Genomic DNA, 21767 nt, shown 5'->3' on the forward strand with positions numbered 1-21767 from the left:
CTGAAAAATTACATTTACTCCTCTAAGCACCCTTGCCTAGAGAGAATGAAATCCTGTTTGACCTGGGGCACCATTCATCCTGCATTAACCTTCTGGAGACTTTTCAGTGGGTGCAGCAGGGCAGATCAGCTTCCTCCTCACAGCAGGAATGACATCTTCCCTCCCTCACACACCCTTGCACACTTACACAGCTTTGACCTTTCTTTAAATAGAGGTACATGTGATACAGATTTTAGTGGAGCCAGTTTGCACCAGGAAAGCTGCCCAAGCCCTCCCTGCTTACCTCCATGGTTTTCTTATAATGGGACAGTTTGCTCTTCTGCATCCTCTCCATTGCAGACTCGTACTGTAAGAAACACATTCAGGTCAGCATTTCTTGCTTTGGATTTTTCCTTCCCTTTCCAGCAGGATTAGGAGAACCACAGTCAAGGCCTTTCTATAAGCCAGCTTCCTGTGGGCAAAATTACTTCAGTCTGCTTTTATAAATGACAGGTTTCTAAGTGATACAGAGAGCATCAAAGTGCCAGGTAAAAAATAATCCCAGATAATTCTGCCTCAGTGGTTTCCATTAATAGCAGAGAAGATGTAGATCTTCATTGTCTTCCTTGCTTTTTTTTTTTTTTGTTTTCTTGAGGAGATGAAATACTGCAACACCCAGTCACAGTGGGCTCTGCCAGCAGGGCTCCTTTGCTGCTGCCAGAGCTTGATCCCTCTCTCTGCAGACCAAACCCCTGTCTCACCCACAGCAGCACAGGTAGCTGTCCATTTTCAATCCAAACAATTCCTGTCTCTTGTATATTCCACTGCTTCTGGCACCTTTATGCTGAGTGTGATTTGATTTCCATGCTGGAGTCATCTGGGCAGGGTTGGAAGGACAGTGCTGGATTCTCTTCCAGGTTTTAGCTGGGAGATGCCAATGAGATATGCTCCTACTGGCAGGGGATGGCTTTCTTCAGGGGGACTTTTGGTCCTTTAATCTTTCCATTCTGCTCAGGCAAAACTCTCTCCAGGGCTGCCCAGATGCTTGTTTCACACTGGGCACAGTCCTGAGACAGCTACAGCACAACACAAATCACAGCATTCATTTTGGGAGGCTACCAAAACAGCTGACACCACCCAGCATGTCTAATGCTGGCTTCCTCACATGCTGGACAGAGAAAAAATCTTATCTAAGACTCCAAAGCAGTTTTTCCTTTTTTTTTATTTCCCCAGGCCCCTCTAACTGTTCCCAGATGAGTTACAGGCTTACAGTTGTCAGCAGGAGGGAGCCTCTCTGCACATCCCAGTGGCAAAGGGAATGGGGGACAAACACTGATGAACCTGGTGCCCACTGTCTGTCTTTTAATGCCTCATGTAGTTCATCAGATCACTGTCAACCTCAGATCTCAGTAGCAGCACTGGTTTCACCCACTTTCATATTGAGAGTTCTTTGCTATTCCAAGTTCCTGTGTGTCAGGGGCTTGTAGACACACAATTTTTGTGGCACTGGGTACTGGTTATATGCATTTTCACCTGTTTAAAATTAGCAAAGAAAGGAATATTTGTTTTACTCCTCCATCACTCAGTGCTGTCAGAGTGAAGGGATGCTCCTGTTTTTGTCTTCAACCCCACAGACCCAGAGAAGGTGTGAGAGTGGTCCCTGCTGTCTCTATTGAGAGCTATTTTCAATAGATTTAGGGCTTGATTAGGTCAAGGGGGATGAAATTGCCATAAATATACTCAACTTTTTTATTATACAACATCAACTAGATGCTACTTATTCCATGTATTTTCCATTCAGCATATATTGCTGTTGCATCCAGCATGACATTAATTTGCTTTCATGTTTTTAAACATTTGTGTTACACCTTCAGTGTGTGTTGGAGATTGTTCAGGGTCATATCAAAGAAAAACATTAGCAAGGGTATAAAAAAGAGAAAAGGAAGGATTAAGTTCTTACAGAAATAATAACAACAGCATCTGCAGTTACACCAGAGAGAGGAAAAGGGACTAAAGCCTCTGGCTCCTGAGTTCAGAGCACTACTTTGTTTCCAGCTGGGATCAGAAGGAGATTTTTGTTCCACAGTTGGTCTATAGAGGGAGCAGGGCATGCTGGTAATGCTTTATGATCTTCTGCACAACTCCCAGCCTATGGCTGGAGGCAGGTCATCAGCACAGCCCACTGACCCAATCTCTTTCAACATTTCTCCAGTTTCTCACCTTTTTTCTTTGCTCCTTCTGCCTTTCTCGGAACTCCTCTATTCCTTTCAGTTCTTCCTTCAGCATTACTGCCAGCTGGATATGAGAGTTTCCAACACTTTCAATTTCTAAAGCAAATCAGAATTCATATTCAGTCAGTGGGAAAGTCTTTAAAGATAAAGTCACATTTTTTAGGAGATGTTTCTGTGATGTGACTGCCCTATGAGTTGTCACAAGCAGGGCAGCCTTAAAAAGGTTTTTGTGTTTCTGCATGCCCTAACATTGCTGAGGGCTCAAGAGCAGAGTGAGTTTCTTCATGGCCCCATTTTCCCCAGCTGCCCCCCTTCTTTGGGACTGAGGGTCAGGAGTTGTGCTGCAGAGGGGGAAGGATCTCTGGCCTCCACCATCCCTGGCTGTGCTTTGCCCTGGCTGTGCTGCTGGGCTGTCCCTGCTCTTGGAGCTGCTGCCAGCAGTGGCCAGTCATTAGATGGTTGCATGCTGAGAATTTCCAAGGATTAACCAAGACGGATTGAATTTCAGAGCACCTGGCTGGTGCTGTTTGAAATGGCTGGGAACTGTTCTGCATTTCTCAGCTTCAGTGCCTCTAAAATGGAACCCTGCATTTTCCAGAAATGCTGAACTCCCCCACCCAGGCCCTAAAAATATCTCAGCCCAGCAGCTGCTTTTCAAGAGAGAGTTTTGGTGTGAACAGCAGGTGCCAGTGACCAGGTACAGTGTCCTATTGGCTCTCATGGTGCTGTGTTTTGTGTGTGTGAAAGGGTTTCATTGAGCCTTGTGCACATTTAGGAAGCTGGTTTGGTGTCAGTGGTTTGCAGAAGAGGGGACAGAGTTCATATCTTGTGACTTGATCCAGATAAAATTTACTTGAAGAACAAGCAATTTTCTTTGCCACCAGATTGAGTAGGCACCCTTTTTCTCCCCTCCTTGCACCACAGGCTGTGAAAGAAAAGCTGGGAATGGTGTGGGGAGCTGGATGGACACATTGGGTGCCTGTGTTTCCCAGGTCAGAAGGGAACAGGAAATACTTACGTTGCTTGAGCATCTCAAATGCTTCCTTCAGTGTGCTGTGGGGCAGAAACAAGACACTTTATTAGTGCTGGCTTCTAAGGGTGGATTGGGAATCCAGCGAAAAAACTTTCCCTCAGAACCTCAAAGATCCACATAGAGATAAAACCCATAATGGCCTCGTAATAAAAGCTGACCATGCTAACAAGCACAATAGCATCAGTCTGCTACCATCAGGAAACGCAGTAAAATGCTCCATGAAGCAGGGAATTGCACCTCTCCTTCTGTGCACCCTCTTCCTCAGTCATACTCTGTGACCGTGAGTGGTTACAGCCCTTTCTCTCTGCGCCTCGCAGGTAGATACCAATGAAGCGCCGGCGGCCGGGGGGAATGGGGCTTTTTGGAGCAGTAACCTGAAGGGTGAAGTAGCCTAAAAGGTGAAATAGCGTGAAGGGTGAAGTAGCCTGAAGGGTGAAGTGACCTGAAGGTGAAGTAACCTGAAAGGTGAAGTAGCCTGAAGGGTGAAGGAACCCTAAGGGTGAAGTAGCCTGAAGGGTGGAGCGCTGCGTGCGGCCCCATTCCCGTGCTCCGTGCCCGGTCCTGCGCCGCAGCAGCGCCCGCAGCGCGTCTGCCGAGCACCCCCGTGCGGCACCGCTGCTGCTTCCCATCCATCCCCTGTGCACCGGTCCTGCTTCCCGCACACAATCCCGGCTCCCGCCTCCCATCCATCCCCGTGTGACCGCTCCTGCCCCGCTCCAGCCCCGCTCGTGCCGCGCCCCACGCCCGCAGAGCACCACCCCAGGCCGGCTCCGCACGGAGCTGCGGGATGCAGCCACACATCCCCAGGGACACGAGAGGGTGCCCCAGACCGATGTCCTGCCTGTGGCCAGGGCAGATCCACCTCTAGAGGCACCAGAGACACCGGCACAGATGTGATGAGAGGGCACAAGGTGTGTGAGAGGCGTTTCCCACTGAACAGATTCCTCCAGCTCTGAATGTGCAGGCCGGCAGGGCCTTTGCACACACAGCAGCCAGGGCTGGGTGTGACTTGGAAGATTTTCAGATCTGGAAATGATCTCTGCAAGGCGCAGAGTTGTTCCTGGAAGGAGTCAGTGCTGGGCTCTCCACGGAGCCACCAGGGAAGAGCTGGTGAATGAAGAGCCCCAAATCTCCCCAAATCTGTGTACCTGGAGAGCCCAGGAGAGGCTGCTATCACCTCCCAGCCATGTGCACCCACAGCTGGGCAGGGAAATCTGCATCTCCTGGGCCATTCCGGGAGCCCCACAGGCACAGGAAGGATCCCAATTGCCCTGTGTTAATTGTGGCTGGGCATCTGTTTGCTGATCAAACATTCTCCCAGCAGGGAGGCTGCCTTGCCAGGCAGAAGAAAAATGCACAAATGAGGGGAAAGGTTGGGCCTGTCCTAAGCAAAAACTGCCTGGAAACCCATTCCAGATCTAAGTTTGTAGAAATATAAGGAAGACTTTCAAACATAAAAGAAGAGCTGCTTGATTTTTTATCATATTTCAATTAGATTGTGGTGAATCTCCTGAGATAAGCCAGGGAGAACATTCTATTTTGAATACTTTTAAATGGTTTCCTAACAATACTTATACATTTGAAGTTTGTTTTGTAAAATTTAGTCTGGTGTGAAATTTTGATGGAAACTAAATTTTCACACCACAAAGGAAACAAGCAGTATTAGTTTCAGCTAATTAAAAGCTTGGCAGTAAAAGACAAGCTAAATATCAGCAGCAGAGATAACTTTTTATAATGGATTATTTTGAAAAACTAAATATATACAAGGAATAAAATTTTCTTTTCCAGTGAGTAATTTCCAGTAGGAGATGGGGAATGTACTAACAACTTCATGCCTGAAACAGGTAAATACTGGAATTAAAAAAAAACAGAGGGCAGTTGCAAATTGGACATACTGTTTGCACTCTGTGTTGATTTCTCTTTCTCAGACATTTTTCTCCCTTTGTTGTTGGTGATTCAAGTTATGCAAAAACTGACAATATTGCTGTAGTAGATAAGGGAAAATAGCACTTTCACAGTTTATACCAAGGACAAAGGCAATTTGCTGCTTTTTTTGGTTTCCAGGCCCCTGAGTTCCCAGAGCAGTTCATGAGCACAAGGCACCCATGGAGCTTTTTCCTTTTGCTGGCTCTCTGTAGGGCCAGGGGTCTCTGCTGTGATAATGCACCTGTGACCCAAACAGGGATCCATTTCTCCCCTGCATGGTCTCTAGTGGCCTTTTCAGAAATCTCTGGCCTTTTCTTCCTTGTGTGAAGGATTTGTCCAGCCAATTCCATAGCTGGTGCAACTAGGTTGAGATAGACTTAAGCCATTTCCTTCCTTATTTTTATAATAATTTTCTAAAATCAGTTAATTGGATCCTTACAGGGCTTAAAGGGCCAGCAAATATGTCATCATACCAAATTATACACTTGGGTGAGAATAAATCAATCACATTTGGACCTGTAGATCCATCAGGACTCCCTTTATGACTCCTGGGCTGCAGCAGCAGTGCTATAGATTTGCTCCTGGATGTTCTGATTATATCAGTAAAATATTTCAGTGCTTCACAGGGTTTAATGGAAGTGACTCCTGTAGCTGATCTATGAATAAGTTTTAACTCTCTCTGTGCTGGTGTGGACATACAGCACCTCTTACTGCTTGCTTCTGGGTGGGTTTGGCTTTCTAGTGGGATTGATATGGGCATCCAAAGTGAGAGTGTCTCACTCTCCTGGACACTGAAAGTCTTTCACCCTCAGTAGATGCTTAGATGCTGCTGCTTAGCATTCTGGTGCTAATTGATTTTTTGGTGTTTGTCTTGTGGCTAAATTAGAAAACCTAGGGTTGAAAACAATTCAAGCACCACTGAAAATTTGATTTCTGATTTTTTTTTTTTTAAGTTGTTCACTTCTGAGATTTTCACATACATCCTGGAAGACTAAAGACAGAGCTCCAGCCTTCCCTTTGGGCACCCCCTCGTGGAGAATCCCGCAGGTGTCTCCTTGAAAATAAGGCTGCACACAAATTCACTCTGTGTGTTTGTTAAACGACTCCCTGTTGTACATTTAAAGATTGGATTTGTCAAAATTAATTCTGGAGGAAGCTGGAGTGCCTGCCTGGAGAGGGAGGGAGCAGGCAGAGCCTGTGCAGCAGCCTGGGCGGGGTTTGCCATCTAGTGGCTGCAATGTTCTTACAATGTTCTTAGTCTTGCTTTGGCTTTTTGGCTTTTTTGTGCTTTTTCTCTCTTTTTTTTTTTTTTTTTTTTTTTTTTTTGTGCTTTCTCCCTTTGTTTGTGGACCTTGTTTAGGCTGAAACCCTGAGCTGTGCTGGGCAGTCCTCTGTGCATCAGGAATTGCTCTGATCTGCTTCACAGCCATCACAAGCAAAGTTTTGTTTCACCTGAGTGTAATCAGCAGGGCTCTGTTACTGGCAGGGCTTGGGTTTCATCTGTTTCAATTTTTTCAACCTTAAGCTTGCTAGTTTGGGCATTTTTTCCCCAGTTCTTTGCCTTCAGACCCTGGGTTAACTGAGTCATTCAGAGGGTCCCTTTCTATCTTGCACACAGGAAGGTAAAACAGGTTCTTCTAACAGGAAAACCACTGAAGGTTTTTCATTTTCTTTCTTTGCTACCTTTGCTTGGTGAATAGAAGTGTTAAATAACCCCACCTTCCTTTCTGGGAGGTTTCTATTTTGAAATTGGTACGATCTACAACGTTCAGTTGTTCTTGCAATTTTCAAAAATACCTTTAATGAAACTGAGAGGAGTCTGTGGCAGATAAACCCTACAGAGAGTTCCCAGCAGTGACAGTCCCCTCTGAGGCCACCCTCAACATCTGCCTTTCCTCCTGCCACACAGGGAACACCCAAAAATTGTTGTTTTACCAACAATTCCTTCTGTGAAGCCCAGTGGGGGTAGCAAAGTGTGGGGAGATGAGTCTGAAATCATCTGCTCTGAAATCATTCCCACCTGGGGCTGTGTCTGCCCTGCAGAACAGAAATGAAGGAGGGGAATTGTGCTCTTTGCTCTTTACCTGAGTCACAGCCCAGTCCCAGGCCAGGCTCACAGCACTGTCTGACCTTCTTTAGTGGGCACATGGCAAAACCACTGAAGAATGAATTTTGCCAGGAGGTTTTCTTGTTCTCAGAGGAGCTCTAAACAGAAAGGCAGCAGCCCTGGGTGCAGCTGGAAGGGTTTGTGTCAGCTCCCAGCTGGGCTGTGATGTGGAGCCTCAGGAGCTGTTCTCAGCTGCTCAGAGGCTGCACTGGGCACCAGGCTGGGCTCAGGGACATTTTGTGGCTTTCATCCAGCAGCCTCTGTGCAGGGCTCCCCTCCTGCTCTGGGGGTTCACCTCCACCTTCTGCTGCTTGGACATTCCCAGGTGTGTGTCAGGAGTGCCCTGAGCTCAGGGGAAGGGGCTGTGTCCTCACTCACTCCAGGGCTGGGCACTGGGAGCACACACATCACCCCAGACCCCCCTGGGGTAGGGGAGCAAACAGGAAACATCTCGATGTTCCTTCTCCACCCTGTAAACCTGACATCAAATTAGATCCCTTGTGGCTCCAGAATGAGCTGTGCCATCCAAATCAAAGGTTAAAACAGTCAAAACAAATTTTGTGCCTTTAACATAAGACTGAATTTCTTCACATCTCTCAGAAAGAGAGCAGCACTGCTCAAAAATGCCTGTCCCCATCAGCAGAGAGCTCATCTAGATCAAATTGAACAGGGACTGAGCAGAGGCTCAGGTCCATTTTCAGAGTCCTGAAAGTTCAAAGTGCTGGTGTATCAATTCTGGGTGGGTTCAGAACATTTGGGTGGAGAATAAGCAGCCATGGAAGGATGTGACCTTCCCCACTGACTTTTAGCTTCAGTTCAAAAATGCCTGCTTTGTGTGGAGTAATACAGATGATTTTGTATATTAAGTGACAGATGCACTATTTTTATCCACAGGAAACAGCAATTGGCATTTCATTACAGTTGCCCTCACCTCCCACTCACTGAAATGTTCTATTTCAGGCACCACAGAGAAGAGCAGAGCAGAGTACACATGGGCTTGAAGGAACTACCCTTTCCTGAGGTCCTAAGGAGGTGCTAGTGGAAAAAAGGGATGAAAAATGTAGGAAATCATATACATGAGAAGAGACAAGCAGAGCAAATGACAAAAATAGCTGTTGTCAGCCCAGGCAGAGTTTAACCAGCTCATGTGTGTTTGCATCAGTTATTTTAGAGAAGAACAGAGTTCCCAGAGGCCCTGGTTTGGCTGAAGCTGAGCTTGCAGCTCAGAACTGGGCTCTGGAGCATTTTCTGCTTTCATGTTGCTGTGCTGAGGAGCTGCCCAAAGCCACTGCATGGAGATTCCCTTGTAGCCAGGAGGGTGATTCCTCTTAAAGGCACTTAAAGATCTGCTGAGAATCATCTCCAGTGTGAGAGGCATCACTGCTGTGCACATCCCCAGCAAACAACTGCAGCTGTGATCTCAGTCTGCAGCTTGGCTGAAAATCCCAGTTTCTGTACATGCCCTCCCATGGGTGCACCACTGAGAGTACAAACACTGCACTTTAAACTTCAAAATCTGTAGTCCTTTCTCCCCTGCTGGATATGGTATAAGCTGTCATTTGCCAAGAAAACATGGCTGTAGGTTTGTAATCACCTTTTTATAATTTATTTTATGAGCAGAGTCGAGGAAATGGTGACGCAGATTTAATTTTTTTTAGTTTAAAAAGTGAGATAACAGGCATACATTGCTTTACCTATTGACTCAGTGGATACTAAAATATTTCAGGGCTTCAAATAAGAAAAACAAGAAAACAGTGGAGGCTATTCCTTAGAAAGCTGCTACTGGTGTGGCATCCTGTGAACTTACTGATTGCTATGGCTAGGAGATTATTTAGAAGAAATATTTTTATATGTTTGCCCTGTTGTTCTACCCTTGCCTTGGGATCCAGTGTTGGGGAAAGAATATGAAGCTGAAGGGGTTGGTCTGAGCTTGTGTGAGCCTTAGATTGAAGTGTGTGCATCCTTGTGTGCCTTGGAATGGGCCAAGGGCAGTGGCAGGTGCTGAGTGGGAGCTGTGCCCTGGGTGGGAAGAGGGAAGGAGTTTGTGCCACTGCAGTGCCTGTGCAGTGCTGCTGCCCTTTGGCTGTCAGCCCATGGAGGGAACTTTGACTTCCTGAGCTGGATTTGTTTGCTCTGTCAGTGGTATCCAGGTTTTAGAAACCCCATCCTGGCTTTTTCTGAAATAAGAAAAGGTGCAGTGTGTCTGCCCTGCTGGTTTTGGTGCTGTCAGACACATTCTGAGCTGGGGGCTCCCAGGGCCAATCCTGACCCTGCTGTGCACAGGAGCAGTGGGGCCCTGACTCTGTCACTGCTGCTGACACCCAGCAGCAGTATCAGACCCTGTCCCTGCTGGCCCTGAGCTCAGAGTGCTCTCACATTCCTGCCCTGGGACTCATCAGAGCACACAGCCCCTCTTTTTCCCTGGTCACTGCTGTCACTGCTGGGCTGGCCCTGTGTGCCTGGCCTGGGGCTGTGCCTGCCAGGCTTGGGGCAGAGGAGCTGGAGCCATGGGAACAGCCAGGGATGCAGGAGGATACAGGATATCCCAGGGATACAGGAGGGCATCCTGATGGCTGCTGTCACCTGGAGCCTTCTCCAATTAAGAGAGAGTGGCCTCAGAGTTGCTGTTACATTGCAGGAGCCCTCCCTACAATCTTTGGAGTCAGCAGCATATTCCTTCAGCTGTGTCTCTGGTGAACAAAAATGGGCAGTGGAATCTATTTATACATTTAGCTGAGTTCAGCAATTGCTCCAGCTGAAGCAGAATTTGGGGAGAGAAGGAGCAAGCCTGAAAAAATGTTGAAATTGGTTTTTTTCTTTGATTCAAACATAAAAGCTCCTAAGATATAGGGGAGGCTTGGGAGAGAAGTGTTTTCTGCAGCAGTGGCCACTCCCTGGTGCAGTGTGCCATCCCTTCTCCAGGCTGCTCTGGTGTTTGCCATTCACTCATTTGCTTATTCCCTGCACCTTGTTTTGTGCTATCCTGACTGTGCTGAAATATCAACCTCAGCCTTGAAGTTGTTTCTCTTAAGGTCTTCTGGGAATTTTCATACTGGAAGCTTTTGGGTGTTTGTTGTGGATGCAATTTTTATGTTCCTTTTATACATTTTTTTGAAAGGGTATCAGGTATCCTGATATTAGGAACTCCTGTGGTGTGAATTTCCCAGGAGAAGTGACAGAAAGCCTCAGTATCTGAGATATTTAAAAGGTGGCTAAATTTAAGATTAGAGGATAATAATTTTGTATTAGCAAGAAAATGACTGAGTGATTTAAAATTAGTAATTCCTGCTCCTCTTCCATACATAGCATGGCACAGGAGAGTCTGCAGAAACACCCTGGAAGCTGCTTTTGTCCTGGTGTTTGTCAGATGGAAGTTTTAGGTACAAATACATTAGACTTTAAGAAATACTGCTACCCAGAGCTGCATTTGAAGGTGTGAACAGCCCTGCTTAGCCTATCAAGTACTTGTAGTTCTATCAGATGAAAATAGGGAGTCCTATGAAGAGGAAACACTTGGAAAAATGCACTGGCACAGTTGCAGCATAGTCCTTTCAAGCTTTTCTTATTATAAGGAGTACATAGATTCCCTCCCTCAAGTCTCCCTGGAGGACTGACCTTGAGGGCAGAACTGCTGCCAGCAATCAATGGCATACAAACAGAAATTTCACACTGAGGAGAACACACAGACACAGAAAATTCAACAATTTTAAGGCATCAAAACCAAACACTGCATTTTCTTGTGTTGTTCCAGCCCTGGACAGATTTTAGTTTTCTCTGATTTTTTGTTTGCCCTGGACAAATGCCCTTCACTATCTGTGTAATTCCTGAAACAATAGAGGATGCTGGGTGAGGGAAAGTGTCCTCTCTGCTTCAGGCCAGGCACAGTGAGACACTTGCTCTGATAAAAGCATCAGTGCAGAGCTGGTCCCTCCCTGGCCAGGTGTGGAAACAGTAAATCATCTCCACAGCTTTGTTTGTGTGCTCAGCTTCCCTCCATGCCAAGCTATAAAATTGCTGGATCAGAGTGGAGCTGGGCCCAAGCCCAAACTTCCCCCAACTTGAGGGGAACTTGGATCCATATCCCCACACTGGGACTTGGCTCTGCTTCTCAATCAAACTCTCACAATCTCTTGAGAAAAGGCAGACCCATGAATTGTCACTGAGCTACTGAAGGGCAGCCAAAGCTGCTTTTGTCACTGAGCTACCGAAGGGCAGCCAAAGCTGCTTGTTGCTGAACACATTTGCTCTGCCTGCCCTGTGTTGCCACTAAAGGAGTAGAGGTGAAGCCTTTCTTTGATCCTGGAATGCTGATCTTAGTCTTTGGGTTGAGAAAAACCCATCCATCCTTAACCTGATGCTTTAATTTCAGAATATTTCTTCTTTTCCTTCCTTTTCACCTCTGAGGTCAGTGCACTGAGGCACCAGGAGGTCAGAAGGCATCTCTGGCACTGAGGCATCCCTGGGCGCTGCTCAGGGGCCAGGCAGAGCTGGAGCACTGGCAGGGAAAGCCTTGCACATCCCCTGGCATGCCCAGCACTTGTGTCTGTGCCAGCCTTGCTGTGGCACTGCCTGGGGTCAAGATCTCCCATAAAACATGGCCAGGAACCACTTGCACTGGGAGTGATAAATCCAGGTGAAAAGGAGACTGCCATTAAGGAATGAGCTATGGGATGGAGGAGGGGAGCAGGCCCCAGGGATCAATAGAGCTGGTTTGTGTTTAGATTGAGGTCTCCTCTTTCAGGATTGTCTTCTGTGACCCCTCATCTTCATCCTCTGCCACCTTATTACTGTATTATTACTTGTTACAATAATGACAAAATGTCTCATTATTGCTGCTGCCATCAATAATAGCAGCAGTTTATCAGCAGTGTTTATTAAGTTAAATTTCATACCAATATCTATCTTCCCTCCCAACACAATTTATACATAATTTAAGATAGTAATGGAGGAGACAGAGAAAAATATATATGTCATCTTAGTGTATTTCAGTAGTTCCATTGAGTTATTTCAAATTAGGTCCCTTCAAAGAGATTTACATTCTGTATTCCTAAGGTAAGCCTTTTTTCCTGCTGCAGAAGCTGATTTTTGGGGTCTTTGTATTTGTTCTGTCACATCTCTCAGTGTTCACCAGCTTTCCAGAACTGTCAAGCCACCACCCTAAACATTTCACAACCTTTTCCATTCTCTTTTTTCCCCATTACTGGGTCTGCTTTTGGAAGCAAATATTAAACATTAAGAATCTTGAAATAAAAAAAAAATCTCAGGAAAGGACCCACTGGCAGTTTCTAAATAGAGACTATTCACAGTGAATCCCACTGTGAAGGACTGTGGTGTTTCCCCACTTCCCTACACATTGTGAAGAGCTGTGTAATGCACTGAAATGAGTGGTTGTGACCTCATCCACAGGCAAAACACAAGAGTCTGCTATTTCTTCCAAAATCATTTTGTTTGCAGTAATAATAAAAGAATTCCTTACTTGATTTCTGTTTGTCCTCCTGCTTTTCGGGCTATTTGAACCAGCTCTTTCCCATATCTCTCTTCTGCTTGCGCTCTGTTAAAAGAAAAATTTATTCAATTTCTCTTAGTGGTACCAGGATCACATTAACACAAATCCTCTAATTGTATTTGAGGTGCAAAACAGAAATGCAACTTATTTGATTTCTCTATCTCCTCAATCCTAGTGCTGTTAGTTAACCTCTGGAATACTCTGGGTAAGTTATTTCTGGAAGAAATGAGATAAAAATGAAGCTCCTCTTCATGGCTTTGATTGCTGTGGAATGCCATGTTCAGCTCTGCCCCCAGAACTTGGGTTCATGGGAAGGAGGAGGTGAACAGAGAGGAGATGAAGGTGTTCAGAACAGAACAAAAGGAACCTAAAAATGATGGCTGGCTCAGTGCATGAAACACCAGCTGTGAGGGCAGTGGTTCCAAAGAATCCATTCAAGAGATGCTGGGAATAAATGGGAGCCATAAATGGGGTAGCAGGAGTATTTCCATCCACTGGAAAGATGAGGCACTGCTGGAAAGGCAAAGGAGCCCGGGTGGTTGTGTGGTGAGGCTGGGGCAGCTCTGTGGAAGGGACAACCTCACCTAATGGGGAACTGTAACTGGTGACTCAGGACAGTGGCTCTGTTTCTATGGTTAATAAAGAAATACAAATATTTCCTTTGCTTTCCCTTCCCCCAACACTGGAGGAAACTTCTATTCTCTTTTTTAAAAGTATTTGTACTAACTGTGTTACTTCCTTTCTCCTGGGTGCAAGACCAGGGTGGAACCAAGTTGTCAGTCTTTGAGTAGCTGCTAAAAACTATGGAATGGTCAATAATAAATAATGAACAGATAGCCTGGTGCTGGCACCTGGGGGGAGGGATGATTTTGTTTAGGGTCCAGTTCTCAAGACAGTTTCAAAGCATTTCAAACTGTTTTGGCCTGAAACTTGGCACCTTAGAGAAACAAACTCTTTGTTCAAAAAACAAATTTGATGTGGGTGCGAGGCCCTACAACCCTGCTGGGTTTTAGTCCCATCAGCCTTCCCACCTGGCCAGGAGGTGCTTGGTGTGTCTTTGCTGAGTTCCAGCAGTTTGAAGCTGCTCCTGCAGCTGCTGGGGTGGATCCCTGAGAGGGTCCCACAGCCCCTCTGCTGCCCCTGGGCTCTGGGAGCAAACCCACATCTCCTGGGGTCTGAACCAGGCTCATCCCAGGCTCTCCCCAGCCCAAGGAGATGTGTCAGGCACTGGAGCAGCAGTGCTGGCCCTGCAGCAGGAGCAGAGTGCTCCTAGCCTCTGCCCATGGCTCCCACTGCAGGTGCTGCCCTCCTGCTCTCAGAACTGCTGAGTTTCACTGGGGTGTTCCTACACCACTGCTGGCATTCCTGTTAGAGGTGCAAAATGGTGACAGGCCATGCAGAGGCACCATTTCTTTTTCATGTTAGATGAATGAAATTTCATCAAAATGGAAATATGCTCCAGACACATAATGTTGCAGAAGAAGAATAGATTAATTTTCTTCTGATTTCAGTATCAAGAAACACTTCTGAGTCAGAGGCTTTGCATAGTGCCAGTGCCTGTGCAGCAATGAAAATCACTCCAGTAATTACTCCCACTTTGCTTGCTCAGTACACAAGTATCTCATGGGAAAAAAGCATGGCCAGCTTCTAAGCCAGTCCCAGCTCCTGAAACCTCAGCACAGATGGGACTGGACTAGCCCAGGGTCAGAGGAATTTCACAGGAGCTGACACTATCTCTTCACATCTGTGTGCTGCTTTTCCCACTTTACAGCACTCCTGCACACAGCTTCTATGTTTCCCTGCAGCCATTCAGAGATAGAAAACACTTTGTGTTTTAACCCTGGACTTTGTTCTAGAATACAATTGCTTTCTCACTCCCAAACCTCTTAGGCCTTTCTCTGGGCCAGTTAGGGGATTTGTGGTTGGAAAACTGATGGACTGTTAGTGTGGCCAAGCCCAGGGCAGCTGGCTTCAGGGCTGCAGGAGTCCTTACTGAAATTCCAAGGTGAACCACATGGTATGGGCAGCCTCTAGAAGAGAGATTCATCCCATCCTTTGATCTTCCGCTGGGTCATTCCTATGAGTGACGTGAGGACCAGCTGAAACAAACATCTGCCAGCCATAAATTGGAAATCACATCTTTGACTCAGTGCCCACTTCTTGTCCCCTGTTCCTCCCCCCATCAGGCACATACCCACATGGGCACACACATGCACACACGATCTCTGCAGTGTCCTGGGGTGTGAAAAACCTCATGGAAACACTTGCAAAATGACTGTGCATGTATTTTTTCTTCTTTACAGAAAGAACTTGGTTAATGGTACCTCCACCATTAACCAGGAAAAACCTCATCCTGCCACTTTGAGAAGCCTCTGCAATATTTTGCCAGGAGCACAGGTGTGTGCAGCATCTGATGCAGAACTGCACTGCCCAAGGCCTGCAGTGCAGTTCTGAGCTTTGGTTTGCTGCTGTATTTGCAGGGAGCCCTGTGGCAGGGAGGAATGATGAATCTGACTCCATGTTCTTAGAAGGCTAATTTATTATTTTATCATCTATATTATATTAAAGAATACTAAACTAAACTATACTAAAGAATACAGAAAGGGTACTTACAGAAGGCTAAAAAGATAATAATGAAAACTCATGACTCTTGACAGCCTGACCATGATTGGCCAATGAGTGAAAACAACTCACAGCAGAATGCTATGGAACAATCACCTATGGGTAAACAATCTCCAAACACATCCCAAATGAGCACAGCACAGGAGAGGCAAATGAGATAATTATTGTTTTCCTTTTTCTCCAAGGCTTCTTAGCTTCCCAGGAGAAAAACCCTGGGCAAAGGGGTTTCTCAGAGGATGTGAATGCCACAGTATGAGGCCCAAAGGAGCTATTTTAAACACTTGCAGCTAAGCTGCCATCAGGCAGATGTGACTTCAGGATGGTGTGATGTGTGCCAATACCACAGTCTTCCACTGATGGTTGAGAAAAGCAACTTAAATAGCTTCAGGTTTTGATGGGAGGCTTCACAGGTGGTGAAATGGCCACTTCTGAGTCTGACAACTCACACACCCTTGAAAGTACCAGGGCTTTAAAATCAGCCTTCAGAAAACCACCCTAAACCCACAAAAGTAGATGGGGACAGCATGGGAAGAAAAAGCAGGAAGGCAGAGCAATATTCATAAGTTGACAGTGCTGAGATGAGTTGCTCTGAGATTGCCTGCTGGATAAATAATCCATATTTGTGTGGTCTTCCCTACATGTCACACCTGAGCACCTGTGTGCTTCATGCTACATGCTGAAACTGCTGAAGCCACCTAAAAACAGAACCAAATTTCAGAGCTGTTTTTCTAAGTCACAACTACAAAAATGAATGGCAAAGGAGCCAAAGCAGCAGTGTGATGCATGTTTTCTCACCCATAAAATTGTCAGCTGTCCATAGTTGCTGTTGAGAAGCACCAAGAAGCACATAATCAGGAGCATGAACTACAACATTGTTACTCAAAGCCTGATAAGGTTGGTGTAAAACAGGGGCTGGTTTGGGTGTCTGGGTAAGGCTTTAGGTAGCATTTTATGTAGCTTTGTATTTGAAAAAAGGTCTCATTTTTGGCAGGAAACTGAAACAGTGCCTGTGGCAACAGCATGTTCAAAGAGAAACAAAAATGTGCAAGTCATTTTTGCCCTGCAAAAGGGGAAACTTAAAAATGTTACTTGTGAATGTAGGTGCTACTGTGTACTTCTGGACCCATAATGAGGGGTCTTAGTGGAGCTCTGGGTTTCTGACTCTTCAACCTTCTCTTCTCTTCTCAGGTCTTTGAGATTTCTATTGATCTACCTTCACATCACAAGGCTGGGATTCAAATTACTCAGGCTTTTCTATGTAAGCTCATAACAACACCAAACTGAGAAACAGCCTGCTATTCCCTTCTGGATGCCAAATGAGACAAAAAAGGAGGCTGTTCACACTTTTTTCACTCTGATTTTCATACCTCTGCTTGAGCAAATCCTCCACATCTTTGCACATCTTCTTCCCCTCCAGCAGCCGCTGAACGAGCACCTCGTAGCCAGTGTGGAAAGTGAACTCCTTGCACTGAAGTCAGAAAGAAAAAGTAATAGCTGTTCAGCACATCAGTTCCTCTTACCTTAATTCTAATTCTTATTTCTTAATTCCTCTTACCCTGTTTCTAAAAAGAAAGGTCAGAGTCAGCCCAGTACCAATGACAGCCTGTGGGGCAGTGTCTGTGCCACCTGGTGAGTGGTGTTTTCATAGCACAGGCAGACAGGATTTCTGTGTTCTGCTCCTGCTCCTCCCACTGCCTCCCAACAGGATCAGGACAAGCCATTTTCCCACAGGGAGCCTGAGTTAACCAGTACAGAGTGATAATGCTATTGGAAATGTAGTGGTGAATGTTTTCTGAGCTTTATGTTACAGCATTATGGTAAAATCACGGGCTGTGAAACCATAAAGAGAATGAGTGTGTTCCTTCCCTCAAGCAGTTTATCTACAATACAAGCCCTTCCATATGAACTGAATGCAGTTTATACATCCATCCACTGCCCCCTAAGCAGTTACCATTTAATAAATGGGTTACTTTATTGCTTTCCACCACCACTGTGAAGAAGACAGCTGTTGAAGTTTTGGTACTTGGAAGAGATCCTCTGGCAAGCAACTGCTGGGCTCTTGAGCTTTTGTCTTTGCTTCCTTGCTGCTGGGGCTGGAGAGGAGCAGGGGAGCTCTGGGGATGAATGGAGGTGGTTGATGGCAGCTCCACCAGGTGAGGTGCTGCTCACACAGGGGAGATTTGCAGATCTAGGAATAATTTTTTTGGTTCTTCGAGAGCTAGGATAAATTTCTGCAGACAATCCCTGTAAACCTACAGGCTGTAGTAACATTTCCAGTGCTACAGTCCATTGTTAAAGCCATCACCCCTGAAGAAACAGGATCTCAAATCTCAAGCCCAAAACATTAGTTTTCCTAATGTTTCCAAGGGCAATTTACACACACATCACAGGAAGGGATCCTGCTGTGAAATAAATGAGAAGCATCAAGTTTTGCCATTCAGAGAGAAAAGTAGGAAAGGTTCTTGATAATACCCTGGCAATGGACTTAGCACTTCCCCCCTCTCTCTTTTTTTTGAGGACATTCCAATAGCAGAAGGCATCACTGCTGTAAAAAAATTACTATAAATGGCTCCCTCTGCCTGGCAGAAACTCTGATCAGATGCTCCACAACCAGCTCACACCCCCAGCATTTTAATTGTACATTTTCAGATGCAATCAGCTATATCTCATAGCTGTGTACACAGCTTTCTTGTCCCAGAAATGCTGCCCATGAGGTAAGTGACAATATCCTGTGGGTTGGTGTCACCACAGCAGTCAGCCACTGCCACAGGCAACAAAGGCAGTGATAAGCTCACTGTGAAGTTACTCTGCCTTTCTGTTCAATATCTCTCTTTGTTCAGTAAATGCTAAAACTCAACTGGTGCCTTTCCCCACCTCTTTTAAACTGGCACAGTTACACTGAAAGGATGACAAATTCTTTATGTCTGAGAGAATGTTTATTAAATTGCCTAAACAGAGAATACAACCCTAACTTGTTATCAACCCAAAACCATGCACAGCAGTGTGCTGGGGCAGCCTGATGGGCTGAGTCCACTGGGAATTTCCCCAGGCCCCTGGAAGCATCACTGCCTGCCAGGCTCCTCTGGGCTTTGCTGGCCCTTGCAGAGAGATTTGGCTCCTAAGGAGAACTCCTACTACAGACACTCATTTAATCTATCTTCATTTTGGGGGCCATCCATCTCAAAATTTGCTTTCTTGTCCTCCTCTGTGTTCCCAAAGAATGTGGAGGCCCTGTTTCAGAAGCAGCAGGGTCAGAAATGCAGAGCAGGACTCAAAGGGAGCAGTTCTGGCTGTGCCCTGAGCAGCTCGTGTCACCTGCAGAGGGACAGGAAACACCACAGCCAGGGTGACACAAATGTGAGCAGCTCTGGTCACTCACCCTGCAGCTCTGCTTCTTAATTTCCAACCACAAGGGAGCCATGAATCACTCAAGCCTCAGCTTACTTGCACAAATGTTTCCCTTTCATTTCAACAGCTCTATTTCTTTTTTCACGTGTTGTACAACTGCAGCCTCTCTCAGCCTCTCCTTGCATCCAAACAAACCTCCTCTGCCCTTTCCTGACATTCTGCTTTGTCATCATTGATTCCCATGTGTTGTTATAGCACCTGTTCAAGGCTGAATAAATCCCTGTTGGACAAGGATGATGCTTTACCACTCCAGTAAAGACCAAGTGATGCTTTGAACCATGGCATTAATGTCAGCTCTCAAACAAACACTTTTGATCCATCAGAGGATTGTATTTGCCTTCTTTCACTATCAAATCATAGCAGTGGCACTTAAATGAGCTATGATCTACAGATATACCTGCAATTCTCCCCTCTCCTGGTATTTTATTCAACAAGGTCTCAGAGTATATTGGATTTTTTCACTACTGATCTCTTACTCCCATTTTGTACTTTGAAACTTTGATTTTTATCTGTATTCTGTTACCCCACGCTTGAAGGTTATCAGATACCTCCTGTACAATATTTCATTCTACCTCTTTGTTTCAAGCACAGCTATTTCCAGCCCATTCTTCAGGTCTTATGGCAGGATCCAGCACCTCCCCCAGATCAGTGTCTTTGCCCATTTTAGAGTTCTTCCCCTGCTCTGTCTGTTCAGTCCTGTTTTGTTTTTATCTAGTGTCTTAAGGATTTCCTGTGCAGCACCATAACTGACCCCACATTTTCTTTGTCAAGACAATCAGACAGCAAGATTGGATCTCATTAAACAACTGTCTAGCCTTGCTAAGCTGTCTCGCCTCTATTCTATTTTCCATTTACCATTTTGTGTTATAATTAGCACTCTCATTGAGTGGTTTTGCAAAAGCTGTTAAGCTGCACTAGTCAGGCAGTGCTTGGTACTTCTCAGAAAGGATTTTGTTATGATTCTAAGAACTAATGAATACTCAAAGAACTATTTTGTATTTTTTAGAAATTAGAAAAATGCTTTAATTAGATAGTAAATATAGGCATTAAATGTGTAAAACCTCATTTGCTTATACTAAAATCTAGTTGCTTGGAAGAGGGTGATTTGACTCACCACCAGTAATTTCTCTCATGGCCAATAAAGGGATTCTGCTTAATCAAAGCGTGTGTGGCTGTGAAAGAGGATTTAATCCTTGTTGCTAAAAAAGATTAGTTATTCCTTGTTGTCCAACAGGCCTATAATTACCAACAAGAAAGTGCTTGAGAGGGATTTCAGTGTTGTGAGCAGAGTTGTGTTGTCCTGAAATTCACCCCCTAACTCTGCACATGTGCTCTGCTCTCTGTCTGGGGATTTTCTTCTTGTTTTCTTCCTGGAAATCCCCAGTAAAGGAGGGGCAGCCTTTCCTCCCCTCTGCCCAGTGATAGAAGTTGCTTCCCTCCAGTGCAACGAGCAGCACTGTTCCTTCAGAGATAAAAGAAATGTGGAGAAGATTATAGGACTGAAACCCTATAAAATACCCTATAAACCCCTATAAATTACAACTCCTGTGCTGTAGTTTAAGCAGAACAGTTTTTCCCAGAACACTTGAAAGGAGGCATGGAAGCCTGCAAGCAGAGTTGATGACAGTGAGCACACTGGGATACCCATTCTTCTTTCCACTTCTTTTTCCTTCTGAGGATGAACAATGCTGCTCCCTCCCATCAGCATTTTCTGTGAGATCAGTGCCTTGGGACTGTGCCCTGTCCCTCCTGGTAGAGGTTTTTCCATGGGTAACCACCCAGGCAAATGCTGGGAGTTAACTGTGGCAGAGATTTTTCTCTGAGCTGGTTCCTGCAGCCATCAGGGAGAGGCTCTGAGGATTTTGCTGCAAGGGCAGGCTGGCAGTGTCAGTTCCCTGCCCAGAGGGTAGGAAGCACCAGGATTGCTGGGGGGTGACAGAATTTCTTCTTCTGGTGGCACCAAGCTGAGTAACCTTGTGTCTTTTACTCCCTAAGGATCAGCCTTATTCCAGAACATTCCTTTGAGCCTCGTGCTGCTGGGTGCTCAGAGGGAACTGCATGCAAGGCTTTTTGAAGTACAAGAGTTTACATTTTGAAGTGAAAAGGCTCCTAATTGTAATAATATCAAGGAGGAAAGCCTAAAATGCTGTGCTCATTACTGAAGCAGCTCTCAGTAGCTTTTCCAATGGACTGAACTGAAGCAAAATGATCCAAACTCAGGTACAAAGTACTCATGGCACACCCTGCATGTCCAGCTGGTGATGGTCTGAAGCAAAACCAACCAAACCCATGCACAAAGCACTCATGGCACACCCTGCACGTCCAGCTGGTGATGGTCACAGTGACATGAGCTCATCAGGCCATTGTGGCCATGGTGAGGCAACTCTGGGCTTTTCTGCTGTGGCTGCTCTCCTTGGAGCATTCCTAACCATGCTGGCACCTGCCTTGCCCACCCAGGGCTTTGTTCAGAGGTGTTTTACACAGCCCAGCTCAGAGCTCTCCCTGCTCCTGCAGGATGAGCCAGCTTGGCAGCACCTCAGCATCTCCCCAGGGCAGCCTGAGCTGCTGAGGCTGTGTGTCCTGTCTGGGGAGTGCCAGGCTCCACCTGGGCTGGCTGCAGGGCTCTGGCAGCTCTGCCTCTCAGCAGCAAAGGGCTCATCCCAGCACCTCCAGCTGCAGCACCTGCTCAGCTGCTTCCTGTAGGGAACCAGGAGGTGAGGGACAGTAACCCCAGGGTACAGCTGGGCAGTGGCACCCCCCTGATGGGCAGGAAGGGCTGGAATAGGAAAATCTCCACAGCAGACACTGGGTGCATTGCTCAGTACCCAGCAGGACAGCGCTGAGCTGTTGTGGTGCTAAACAGAGCAGAATCCACCCCCAGTACCTGCTCTGCCTCTCTGGGGGGCTGGCACGAGCAATGACAGCCACAGCAGAGCTTTGAGGGCTTCCTTCAGC

General features: G+C 46.1%; 1 protein-coding gene across 3 annotated transcripts in view; it reads right to left on the reverse strand.

Annotated features, from left to right (window-relative positions):
• Positions 1-21767, reverse strand: part of PSTPIP1 (proline-serine-threonine phosphatase interacting protein 1) — a 49544-nt gene that overhangs the window by 15969 nt on the left and 11808 nt on the right. For all 3 annotated transcript variants that reach the window (XM_063169465.1, XM_063169466.1, XM_063169464.1), the window contains 5 exons: positions 16772-16872; positions 12753-12827; positions 3229-3263; positions 2200-2306; positions 284-346 (listed from right to left, as the gene is read on the reverse strand). In XM_063169465.1, coding sequence (XP_063025535.1) covers positions 284-346; positions 2200-2306; positions 3229-3263; positions 12753-12827; positions 16772-16872 — 381 coding nt within the window. The remainder of the gene's footprint in view (positions 1-283; positions 347-2199; positions 2307-3228; positions 3264-12752; positions 12828-16771; positions 16873-21767) is intronic.

Source organism: Melospiza melodia, chromosome 15 (genome assembly GCF_035770615.1).
Source record: "Melospiza melodia melodia isolate bMelMel2 chromosome 15, bMelMel2.pri, whole genome shotgun sequence".
Taxonomy (NCBI): Eukaryota; Metazoa; Chordata; class Aves; order Passeriformes; family Passerellidae; genus Melospiza; species Melospiza melodia.